General features: G+C 39.4%; 1 protein-coding gene across 1 annotated transcript; it reads left to right on the forward strand.

Moving 5' to 3' along the window:
• Nucleotides 1-3,468: 3,468 nt before the first annotated feature.
• On the forward strand, nt 3,469-4,318 carry LOC148025170 (uncharacterized). Its single transcript, XM_087694932.1, has 2 exons — nt 3,469-3,662; nt 3,897-4,318. Exons 1-2 carry the CDS (start codon nt 3,585-3,587, stop codon nt 4,122-4,124), a joined length of 306 nt encoding a protein of 101 aa, XP_087551058.1. The 5' UTR covers nt 3,469-3,584; the 3' UTR covers nt 4,125-4,318.
• The last annotated feature ends 8,570 nt before the right edge of the window (nt 4,319-12,888 follow it).

The following is a 12,888-nucleotide window of genomic DNA, read 5'->3' on the forward strand; positions in this document are numbered from 1 at the left end:
AACATGAAAAGGCGCACTTGAATCAAGTATCCAAGTGTGTATGCCATCCTTAGAATGTGCAATCAATGCATGTGCACTCAAAGAAGCAAGAATTACATCATTGTCACCATCATTCTCACGAGTGACTACATTTACCTCTTCTATCTTTACACTACTCTTATTTGCAGGTTGGCTGTCCTTTTTGTCAACCTTGTTGTTTTTAGTGTTTTTGTTTTTGCCTTTCTCTTTCTTGAATTGAAAACTGTCTTGTTTAAAGTGCCCTTTCTTGCCACAATGATGACACTGCACATTTTTGCCACAAGACTCGATGAGTGCTCTATTTTCAAAACTGCCTTTTTGCTAAAATTTGCCCCTCGTGTGCAATGCATTAGAAAACTTGTTTGCTGAATTATTTTGTCTGTTGAGTTTTTCCATCAGCAAAGAACTCTCCATATCAGCATATAACAGTTGAGCATTTGAGTTACTTGAGGCTGTCCTGAAAGTATCCTAGCTTTTAGGCAAAGTGCATAGCAAGAAAGTAGCTTCGAACTCATCATCAATATGGAAATCCAAAGCAATCAGCTGACTGAAAATGGAATTGAACTCATTCAAATGTACAGACATGGCTGTACCTTCCTTCATCCAAAAGTCCTTCTTGGTTGCACTTTTGTGATCATATAATTCTTCAAGTCTTTGCCACATTGCATATGCTGAATTCAGCTTCTCAATTTTAAAGAGCAAGTTGTTTGACACTGAGGGCTCAATGGTAGATTGTGGAAGCTCATCCAAATCCTCCCACTCTTCTTGTTCCATACTTGTTGGTGTTATTCCGATCGCTTTGATGGGCTTCACTTGTTTCTTCTGCACCAAAACATTGTAGCACTGTTAAGCTTCTTGACGTGCAAAAGATTGTTGTTGTCACTGTTTCCAGCCATAATTTGCAGCACTAAATTGACTCAAAAGTCACCAAATGTAAACCCAAATGTCACAGAAGTGACCACGGTACACTGCAAGTATCAACCGGTAGTGAAGATCAAAACATTGTAGAATGTCAGATCTGGAAATAGATTTTCAGAATTAGAGTGTTTGCTACTGCACTCCACAAGCAACTATAGCCAGATTCAAAGGCCAAGGCACCAATTACATGCGAAATCCCCAAAATTTGACTGCAATTTCTACTCCAGAAGCATTCACGAGCACAAATTTGACAAATTTGGTCAAAAGCCCCAAATTTTCAAAAGGAAATCTGTCCAGATTGCATCAATACATGTATCCAAGTACATATACTAGGCAATTGTTGCACAAATTGAAGAAATTTTGCAAAGCCCCAACTTTCTTAGGTTCGATGTGCGCAAATTTCAATGAAATGAAATAAATTTCACTAAAATGTCAAAAACCCCAAAATGTCCTAGGCAAATGTGGATCGATTTTGCAGTTTTGGGTCAGATTTTCCTGTTCTACATCATAGACCCCAAATCTGGGAAAAGCCCAAATTTTTAGGCGAAGATTGTACACTATGCTTGTGCATGCGAACACCCTATAGTGGGAGAAGAAAAAAGGATTGCGAGATAATTTAAAAAAATGGAAAAAATCAGACTAGTCAAGACGTTGACTGGAGGCATGATCTCCACTTGGGCTGAATTGTGGCCATGTCACCCGCTGGGTGTGCGCACCTGCACACGTGGCACATTTGGTTGCCGCCTGGTTGCAGGCCATCACGTGATCCGTCATGTGCTCTTTTTGCAGCTAACGCAGCTCCTATCCTTTGTCGCCTGCCCTGTTCGCGTTGCCTGCAGAAAATGTGCAGCCTTGGTCGGCTGATTTCCTCCTTGAGGCAGTCAAGTGCTGACTCTGACCTGTGCTTGCTGAGCTTGTGCATGTTTGCCGACTATCTTGAGACACATGCACACTTGAGTTGACTCTTGCCCACTTTGATACTAGTTTGATGTTGATGTGTGCAGATCAATTTGAGTGCAAAGTTCAGAGTAGGGAGAGTGAGCAGAAAGAGTGAGAGCACGACACACAAAGTGTTTGGTACAATGACAAGATGTACCACTTTGGGTTTTGATAATATATATAAAGTACAAGTGTAGGGGTGCGTGCATGCCCGAACACCGTAAAAGGCATGGAAAGCCATTATTCCCAACACAAGGACCCCAACATATTAGTTGCCAAAGGCAAAAGTTGTATTAAGTTATATTTGACAAGTACTAGGTGGTACTTGGTGTTAGTTTGGGCCAAGAGCAATTATTCGGTCAATAAGTATTAGCAATGACACTGGAAACTAGGCATTAAATGGCTCAAAATTGTTGAGATATGGATTAGGAAGGCTCCCACTTGTTAAAACTTTCCCATCCAGGTGGGGAGAAGGCTGTTGGAGGTTGGGGAGAACTCATTCAAGCTTCATGGAAGTTGAGAGAGAGAGGAGAGAGGCTCCCATTGTTGCTACAGTGAATTGCATGCCATTTCCAGCTAGCTGAGTACCCCTCGGGATCTGGCAACCTGATCTAGAGGACACTTTCTTTAATGGTATTCTTGTGTTTAGCAAGAATGAAGAGGAGCATTCTCATGTTTTGAAGTGGTGTAGTTCTCTTTTGATGCAAGTTAGAGCACCATCCACTTGGGTTCATTTTAAGCAAGTGTTTGCTTCAGCTTGGTTGACAAGTAGTTTTGAGGTGGATGTCATGACTAGTTGATACTATCTTGGTGGTTTCTATGTATTAATATGGAGTTGCCTCGCAAGTCTTTAGGTGCCTTCTGTACAGGACTGCAAATACGAGGATTTTAAAGGGGGAATGAGGGCATGTGATCATGTCTTCTTGAGCCCACTTCTCTCCTTTTGCATTTAGGTGTATTTACGGGGATTTTATAACTTCTTCTTGGATTGGAGGTGTTTCTTGGCATTGATGAGTATTGGCACTTCTAGTTCTTTTGTAGTTGGTTGGGTCATTTTAGTCTATTGTAGCCAGATGTGTTGTGGCCCAGACATTCTTTAGTCCACTCAGATGTTTCAGTCACAGCTAAGGTATTTCTAGAAATACATCCCAATGGTTCTCTTTTTTCTTGTGATCCAAACACCACATGGGGGGTCTATTCCCCTCTCTAAGTTGTAGGATCATAGATGTAGGTGGGGGGTCTATTCCCCTCTCTAAGTTGTAGGATCATAGATGTAGGTTGAAATAGGGGTAGAATGACATGAATGCCTCGAAAGAGGTTCACCGTGGCTGTAAAGGCAGTGTGACAAAATAGCAGTAATGATATTAGTAACTAAAGTTTACTTGTAAAACAGGTTTACAATCATGAGAAAGTTGCACAGAGTATTGCAGAGTAATCATTGCTGGTGGGTATGAGTCATCTGATATAAGTGAATTAGCTTTTCCTCTGGTGAAACTTATGATGATTTTTTTTTGGAGAGGCTGCACAGTGCTATAAAAAGTCAGGTTCACATATGGGTTCACAAACATAGTGATTTAGTTATGGGCAGTGAGAAGGCTTTTCAGAAGTACGGCAACTATTTTCTTTCCTTACATTTTAGCGACCAATTTCCCTTGGGCTCCCACAAAAAGATTCTACGTTTTCAATTTATAATTCCACCTGTGAGCAGGATGGCTGATATGTCACGGCTAATAGCCCTAGTGCCTTATTTCATTGATCTTGTAGGCCGTTACAAGCTCAATGCACAGGTGAGTTGTTTTTCTCCTTTTGTTAGCTTGTTTCTAACTGCTTAATATGGGGAATGTTTAGTGTAGAGGTTATGTTGGGTCCTCGGGGAAAGATAGGAAAAATATGTACCAAGATAATAGCACTCTCAAGCAAGTGCATTCACAGAACCATATGGAATGGGAGCCCTTTTTTTTTTCTTCCATAGCTGAATTCACACCATCTTCCAAGCCTTAAATTGTGTACTCGCATTACAGCTACGAGCAAAGGCTGATTCCGCAAGAATCAAAGTGGCTAATGAAGCTTTTAAGGAATCTCAGAGTGCTCGTCAAGAAGCATTACAGAAGAAAAAGGAGGAACGACGAAAAGCTTTAGAAAGCTCTGAATCCAGACTGAGTGCTGAAGCCTTGCGCAAGAGAGAGGAAAAGGAACGCTTGCGTCAGATGAAGAAAGCCATGCCCAGGATTAAAATGACCAGGGCATGAGGCAACTGCTGGCTTATAACTCCTGTCACAAATCATTTCTCCAATTAGGATTTACTATTGGGATGGTGAGGGCTGCATATTTAAGTTTTGTACTCTGAAGTTTGTAGGGACAAAAAATGGCTTAACATGATTAACATAATGAGAACTGTTGTGTAATCTGGCAAGTAATGAAGAACGTGAATGGGTTAATACAAGCTTTTGAGCTTTAAAAGCAACACAGGTGAATACTGGTGCTTAGAACGTTTCTTCACCACAGTTGATGTGGCCTTTGCAGGTGTAAAGGTTACATCCTTGATAATCAGGTGGTGCTAGTGTTCTGTTTCAGTTTTGTAACTAAAATCGTTACTATGGTGCTGATTGTGATAGTGATAGCAAAAGCCATTATTATTGTTGCTACGGTGCTGGTTGTAAGAGGTACTCAGGCCCACCGGCACTCTGTTGGCTGGAGTCTCAGAGAGCAAGCCTGTATGGGATGACAGGATTTGACGTGAAGTTTGAGAGAGTTCAGTGAAAGGTAAACTACGAGTTATCTTACCTCTGTAGGAACAATAGCCATGTTTGTGATTGCCAGACTTGCATTATCGTCCCCCCCTCTCTCTCTCTCTCTCTCTCTCTCTCTCTCTCTCTGTGGAATTAGAAGCATGCAGAGAGGAGGCATGATGAAAGGTGCCCTTGATTATGAGAAATACAGGTGGATTGAGGGCTTTGTACAAAATAAAAATTTTCCTCCAGAAAGCCCGAAGGAAGCATCAATACAGACCTCATATGTGTTGTGTGTGCACAGAGGATGCATGATGAAAGGTGGCCTGTATCTGAATATTAATCCCAGTACTCTCCTCTATTATTGTTAAACATAGGCAGGTCGAGGGCTTTTTACACAACTAAAACTGTGCCTCCCAGAACTGGGACTGATTTTCCTCTCTTATGTTCCGAGCACATACTAGCATTCCAGGTTATAGATTTTCTCTTTTCCTGCATGTTGTCTTAGAGAGAGTGCAGATCTGTTCCGAGACCTCCCAATGAAGCATACACTTAAACCTTGAGTAGCCAAAACCCCAGGAGAGACCTGGTTTGGGCAAAGGATCCTCTCTCTTCATCCTTGTTATCCGAAACTTACTTGAAGGGCAATCACTGAAGTTTTACACGTTGAAGCAGACACCATCTCTTGTCGTGTTGGCAGCTGGAGGAAGAAAACTCACTCAAACAAAATCTTTTTGCACATTACATTATTAGTGCTATTTTCCTCCTTCATACCTTCATTTCTGTTTAGTGAATGCCACCAAGGGGCAAGGTTATGTTTCCAAAACGGTTGGGTAGCTATCCACTTACATTAACTTATTATATAATCACTTTTCATGGAGATCTCTCCCATTCTAGATCCAAGGTTCTCAAGTGTTTGGTCGAACAAAAGGTTTTAGTGCCTCCAGCTGGTAGTATCTATGAAAAGGAGGTGAATGTTATCTCTTGTGCTTTTATCATTCATTGGATTGGACAAGTTCTTTTCCAACTCCTTAGGCATTTTCATTAAAGGGCAATATATTTGGCAAGTCACTGAAAGAACTTTTATCAGTCCTGAAGTTGGTGATTCTCTCTTGGGGGCAGCTTGGTATCAAAATCATGTCCAAAAAGGCATCCGAATTAAATCATCATAAGTCCCTAGTGAGTGTATAGGAACTATACCATGTCACTTAATTGTGGCACATCCAACAACAATGGGCTTCCTACCAGCCACTAGAGCTCACGAAGACCTCTTCACATGGAATTGAAATGCAAATTACAGCAGCCCTATGAAAACTTGAGACTAAGAAAGGCATGAAAAGCAATTGTAACTGTTCAATCTTGATTAACCCTTACATTAAACGTAGGAGCTAAGGTTGATGCTGTCTCAAAACGTGCAAGTGGCAAGTGGCAAGTTTGAAGGTCTTGGATTCAATAGTTGGAGACTTGGATTGAAAATTTGACTGTACCTTTGTACTTTCCAACTGCAAGACCTCCAAACAATTTGAGTGTTTTTTTGGCAAAACATAACCTTGATTACAAACCTTGAGAAGAGAGTCAAACATGTTAAGAACAAGGTTCTCTTATGATGTGTTCCAAAGAAGGGATAAGAAAGAACCAAAGGACATTTGTTTTTATTAAGGTGGTAGAACCAAACAAACATGAGTGTACACATTGCCAAATGCCTCCACAACAATGGGGTTAATCAAGGTATACATCACCAAAATGCCTCCACAACAATGGGGCTGGTTTATTGATTTGGAGGTGCCCCCATGTTTGTGTGAGCATGACATTTTGTACTTGTGTGTTCTCCAACCGATCATAATAAATGATCAATGCTATGCATTTAAGGAATTTGGTATTTGGCATATGATCCAGCAATACTCTTGCGCAGGATGGTTGTTGAACATGATTAAGGTCAATAGGGTACAATATCAATTGAGAGTTTGGAAGGACGGTTGCAAGATAGAAAGTGATCAAGCTAACTGTAGTCGCCAACTATTGATAGGAAGAACCGACATCCATGCTATGGCTAGTAGAAACAAAAGGAGGTTGTAGAGTACTCCTTGGCGAAGATATCTTTGGTCTTTAACCTAGTGAATCCTATCAAAGACCGAGACAAGCAACATATGTAGTACTCCTGTAGGATAGGGGGTAGAGGCCCCGACAAGTTCTTTTGTTCCTCAATAAGGATGGGGCTAGGGTCACATTTAGAGGAGGTATTGAGGCTTTGGATTGAACATAATCCAAATATAAGATATTGCAACCTCAACTCTCTTGCTACAAACAAGGTTTGTAAAACATTTTCAATTGAACTAGATATTAATGCTTCTCATCACATGAACTAGAAACGTTATTGAGGCTTTTGATTGAACATAATCCAAATATAAGATATTGCAACCTTAACTCTCTCGCTACAGATAAGGTTTGTAAAACATTTTCAATTGAACTAGATATTAATGCTTCTCATCACATGAACTAGAAATGTTGAATCAATAATTCTCTCTTTACTAGTAGTGAAGAGTTGAGCTATATATTTCTTTAGCAACATCTTAGCCAATAAAATTTTTCATGCAAAGAATAATTTTTGTATGTGGCATTTTGTAATATCTTACATCGGTTTGTGGCCATTCATCTAATGCCAAGTAAGTAGGCCTGGATGAATGAGATGATGCCCACTTAAAGGGCATCCTTCAATGCAATTGTAGGAATGTCATTTGAGGGTAAATGGAATGGGAACCCTTTGAGGGGGGAGGCATTTGAATTTTGAACCTCACCTCCCTCCCTCCCTCCCTTTGTGTGTGTGCGCGCGCACGCTTCCACCATAGACAAAGTAGTACTCACCTAGTCATATGCACTACTCACTCACACCATCCGTAGGCTTTGGCTTGGAATGCCCATGCCCTCTGCTTCAACCGCTATAGAAAATCATGCAAAATTGCCATCTCAAGGCATCACTTACCACAAGACTTCTCGAAAAGTATTTATACAACTAAAGGACTTAGCATTTAAACTTCTAACATTGAATTACCTTAATTTTGAAATACCTTCTTTTAAAAGAATGGATGTTGCTAAGTATGGTATAGGAGTTGTATTATTAGAACATCATGACTATCATACATGGCGACCTATTTGCTTTATTACTTTGTCACTTACAAAAATAGAATCTAACTACTCAACCATAGAGAAGGAATTGCTAGCTATTGCATGGCCAATCAAAGCTATATCCATATGTACATTAGTCAAATCTAACTATTGGAAAAGATAACCAACCCTTAAAAACATTAATTAAGAAGTTTCATCTACCGGGCTGTCTACTCAAATGCATCATTGCAATTTGTGATTATGACTTTAAGATTAAATATTGTAAGGGTACAAAAAATAATATAGTAGATTCATTTTCTCGAATTAAACACATTCAAAATGAAATAATTGATGAGATTGTGCCAGACATTCAATTGATAGTAGGACTTAAACAACGAGATTAAGACGTGAAATTTATATATATTATATTATAAATAATGTGCTATATTTGGTCAATCAACAACATGAAGCCAAAATAGTAATCTCTAATGCCTTAGAAAACCAATGTATTAAAATTTCTCATTCCTACCTTATTTGTTTTTGACATTTAGGACTTCTTAAATGCTTAGAATTTGTACATGAAAAGTTTTACTTTCTAAAACTTTGTCACTATATAGCAAATTACCTTAGAAATTATAGAAGATGTGAGAGGGAAGCAATGGTGGGATGTAGAGTCAATATTATGAGAGAGAGAGAGAGAGAGAGAGAGAGAGAGAGAGAGAGAGAGAGAGAGAGAGAGAGAGAGAGAGAGAGAGAGAGAGAGAGAGAGAGAGAGAGAGAGAGAGAGAGAGAGAGAGAGAGAGAGAGAGAGGTTTTTTGGTGGGCACAATGTTATCTTTCTTCTTCATTATCTTCACTTATTATGATTGTATAGTGTATACTACTACAACAGGTGCTTGCTTGGCCTTTGGCCATTGGCCCTTACCCCAACAACCTTCCACTTGGAAGCTAATGTGCCTTTTAAGGGAGAAAAAAACAGTGAAGATAGTGTCCAATGCCCATTAACACTTTGTAGTAGAAGGCCAAAGGAATTCCTTGGATAAACTGATTACTATAGATGCTTTGTGCTTAGTTACACAGTCATTGCCAGACCATTGCACAGGCTCCTTGTAAAATGGAGTGGACCGAGGAATGTTAATATGTTTAGAAGATTGCATTCCATGTGCATATTGATGTCTCTAAAATCAGAATAAGAGCAATACTTTGCTAGCTAGGAGAGTACAATATGGACTTTCCTGCGAGCTTCATAACTCAATAGCTCAAGAAAATAGAAATGAATTATTCAACCACAAAGCCCAAGGAACCTTGCATGGTGTGTGTTGTCAAGAAGTTTTACCACTACTTCCTAGCCACCCCCCTTCACCTTCTTTATAGACTAACAAATCTTGGTGTATTTGATAAACAAACCATATACCATAAGTTGCATTGCGAGATGGATACTACTACCATTGGAATTTGATCTTAATGTTGTTTCTTGAAAAGACAAACAACACTACATCATTGACCATATATCAAGGTTGACAAGTGGAGAAAAATTAATGATGATTGATAATAGTTTCCTAGATTTCTAGTTGTTCATTCTACAACAAAAGGCTCGACTTTTCAAGTCTAACACCCCCCTATTGGGCAAATGATATAGTGGGCATATGGATTACCTAACAGCCAATAGAGAAAGCTCAACTTATATGCCCACTCAATTAAAACAAGGCCCTATTAGCAAACTAACTGCAAAACAATTGTACATGCTAGGATAGGATGGATTGTTGAGGAGGTGCATATATGAGCACAAATTGAAAGACATATTGCAAGATGTACATGCAGGAATAGTGGGAGGTCATAGTGAGACTACTACTATGACTTGAAAGGTATTGCAAGGTGGAAGCATGGTTGGGTGGTACCAAAAGGGGTGTCATTGACACTCCTTTGGTAAGTGGTATATTGTGCCTTTTGGTATGGGTCTTTAGGAAATAGTAGGCTCTTATTTTATTATTGTTATAGTTTTAAAAGGGGAGACGTGGCACAAGCTATAACAATTTTCCTCCAGCTCTCAGCAATGAATACACCACTTCCCACTCTCCCTTTCTCTCTGTATGTGTCCACTAGGTTACTAGTTGGCTAGGCTCCTACCCTGCTAAATCTTTGGTTGTGTGTGTGTGTGTGTGTGTGTGTGTGTGTGTGTGTGTGTGTGTGTGTGTGTGTGTGTCCACTAGATTACCTGGTTGGCTAGGCTCCCACTCATTTTTCCATTTTTTGTGCAGCAACTACCTTGCTAAAGCTTTGGTTCTCTCTCTCTCTCTCTCTCTCTCTCTCTCTCTCTCTCTCTCTCAATGGAGTTTCCTTAATTGACAATATACTCAAGCTTCCCTTGTGGCATCCAACCAAAGTAGTGGGTTTTCAAGCATGGATATGCATGTGTTCTATCAACCTCACTTGCAAGGAGATCAAGAACATCATGGGTGGAATTCACAGCGTCAAGGGGAGCTACCCATTGGTTTGATTTTGCACAATAGTCAATATGAAGGCTTGAGAGTAATGAGAGAGTATTGGGATGCAAAGCAAAGAGAGCATCGAGAGAAGTTAAAGAATGTGAGGGTTGAACCGACGTTCACTGATGATGACAGGCTGAAGAAGATATGCAAAAATATGGCAAAGATCTAGGTTAGACAAATGGAGGGCATGGACATGGATACACAAAAAGAGATACTTAATAGGACATGTCGTGAATCAAGAGAAGATGTGGGTTGTTCTGAAAGAAGAATAGTTTACTACTATCTTGAAACAAAAGACTAATATATTGGGCTAATCGGGAATCTTCTTGATCAAATGTAGGGTAAAACAAGAGAATACAAATTGAACAAGAGTAGGAGTGTTCATAAACAAGAACAAAGTGATTCTTGAACAATAAAAACATATAGGGCTATCCATGGGCCACATGCTTGATCTAAACCCAGAGGCATAAAAGAAAAACTTGAAGGAATTTTACTCTCATGCATAGTAGACATAGTAGCATTAATGGAACCCTCATTCTTCCCCATATAAGTCTCAATCTTTGTCTAGAAAAGAAAACTTTCTTTTGTGTACCAAGAATGATTACATCCTATTGCTCCTACTCTTTGGATTTCTTGTCGAACCATTGAGAAAAATCATCCCACAATGAGGCATCCATAACATCTATCTTGCTTGTAGCATGTCAATTGCTTATATGCATAATCACTCTTTCCATAATGTATAAGCTACAACTCTTCACCTTGAGCTCCACTTACATCCATCATCACACTCTTGTCCCATTTTCCCTTAGGTTATTAGACACCTTGATCAGCAGGCAAATGGATGAAATGGAACATTATGCTACTGTGAACATTTTCTAGAGGCTTAGAAGAGCTGAACATTGCTGTACCGGCAAATAGAGTTGGCTCTTTTATGAGAAACTTGGGTAGGGACTGCAACACTTCCATGAACAACTTCAATGGTTGGGAAGGGTCTGTGCTCTAATGCCATGACAAAAAAGAAACATAGAGGGGTGAAGGTAGAATGAATCCAGGTTGAATACTTCAGGCTGCAGACATGAAACCAATAATGGAGAACTAAGTTGTACAGGTGTGGGCAGTTGATTAATGGGTGGCAGGGGACAAAACAGTTCTAATCAGCCTGTAGGTCTTACCAAAATCTGGGGAGACTAGGCTGGACCAAACTGATAGGAGTCCTTCACCATTGAGCATGCTCAATAGCATCCATCATTTAAGGAAGAGCTCATTGTTTGATCTTGGCATTTTCACTTGTGACAATGTACTCTGAATGTTGATCATAAATCCTTGCTTGAATTCCCTGAATTTTGGGATGTAATGGAGCACATAGACCCTTAAGTATAACAAAGGAGGCAACAAAAGCTTTGGGAGTACACTGACAAAATTTGCTTGCAACCAAACCACGATTGCATTTGGATGACAATGGAGTTTTGCCTTTGGAGACATGCCATAGAAGACCACCTGAGAGTTACATAATTACAAATGAAATCAAAGACATGGTGTTTGAGTTTCGAAGTGCAGAGAATGAGTGTATCGCACAATTGAAAGGATGCTTGTCGAAAGAGAATTGGACAACTAGTAGTCGTCACACATCCTATTCACTTACTTGATGAGCCTCAAGTGCATATCATTGACTTTGTTTGTCTTGTATCGACAGTGATTAAAAGCACTTCCTAAATGCTCTCTCTGTTTTGGTAAGAGAGGCACGTTGCAATAGTTGTGTTCTTCAAAGGCAAAGTCCTCTATACTAGCAAGCACTTTTGGATGCAACAACATTCTTAGGATTGTTGTTACTTTAGATTTTTTGTGTTAGCACTTCAGGTCATAGAAGTTGTCCTTTTGGAGGCCATATAAAATAGCTCTCTCCTCTCAAGAAATCCCTTTCTCTTGTGTGAAGCTATTTGCTATGAGGGAAGTACACTTTGTTATGAAAAACAAATTTAGAAGCACTACAAAGCGCTATTTAATGTACGAAGCACTTTTAGGATTACTTGCATTGTATCTTGACTTATATCAATACTTTCTACTCACACAAAGCGATTTTTTGGAAGACACGAGCACTTTTTTATGTATAAAGCACCTTTGGGCTTATATTGCACATTCACTTTGTATTAGAACTTTCTGCTCATATAAAGTGCTTGGTTTGGAAGGCACAAGTACATTTTTAAGTTGGAAGCACTTCCAAAATTGCATGCACTATACATTCACTTTATATTAGCACTTTCTACTCAATCAAATTTTTTTGTTGGAAGGCAAAAAATATTTTTATGTTGGAAGCACTTTTAGGATTACATGTACTCTATGTTTAGTTTGTGTTCATTTTTTTTGCTCTTACAATGTGCTTTCTTGAAAGTAAAAGCACTTTAAAATATGGATAGCATTTTTTGATCTCAAAGCTCTATTTCCTTATGTCTTAAAGTTGTTTTCTTTTTTTGCCGTAGTCAGAGGTACTTAAATAATTCAAATCAATCCATCCCCATGTCTAGATTTCCCAAAGATGCTTCGAGGGATTGAAGCCTTTCTTCATAAGGAAATTAAAGGACAAATATACATGTTGTTGTATTTTCCATGTCCAAATGCTTTACGTTAAGGAAGCCCTCAATTACATGTGCAAGAAACTTCATGACATAAGGTTGTGCTGCCTAATGTGTTCCAAG

The sequence above is a fragment of the Lygodium microphyllum genome, chromosome 15 (assembly GCF_053477565.2).
Source record: "Lygodium microphyllum isolate KBCC chromosome 15, Lygodium_microphyllum_v1.1.10, whole genome shotgun sequence".
Lineage (NCBI taxonomy): Eukaryota > Viridiplantae > Streptophyta > Polypodiopsida > Schizaeales > Lygodiaceae > Lygodium > Lygodium microphyllum.

Bases quoted from the DNA above. Each gene is read 5' to 3' on its own strand.
- LOC148025170 (XM_087694932.1), top strand. From the start codon at position 3,585: ATGGCTGATATGTCACGGCTAATAGCCCTAGTGCCTTATTTCATTGAT. The intron at 3,663-3,896 runs GTGAGTTGTTTT...CTCGCATTACAG, and splicing joins GTTACAAGCTCAATGCACAG to CTACGAGCAAAGGCTGATTC.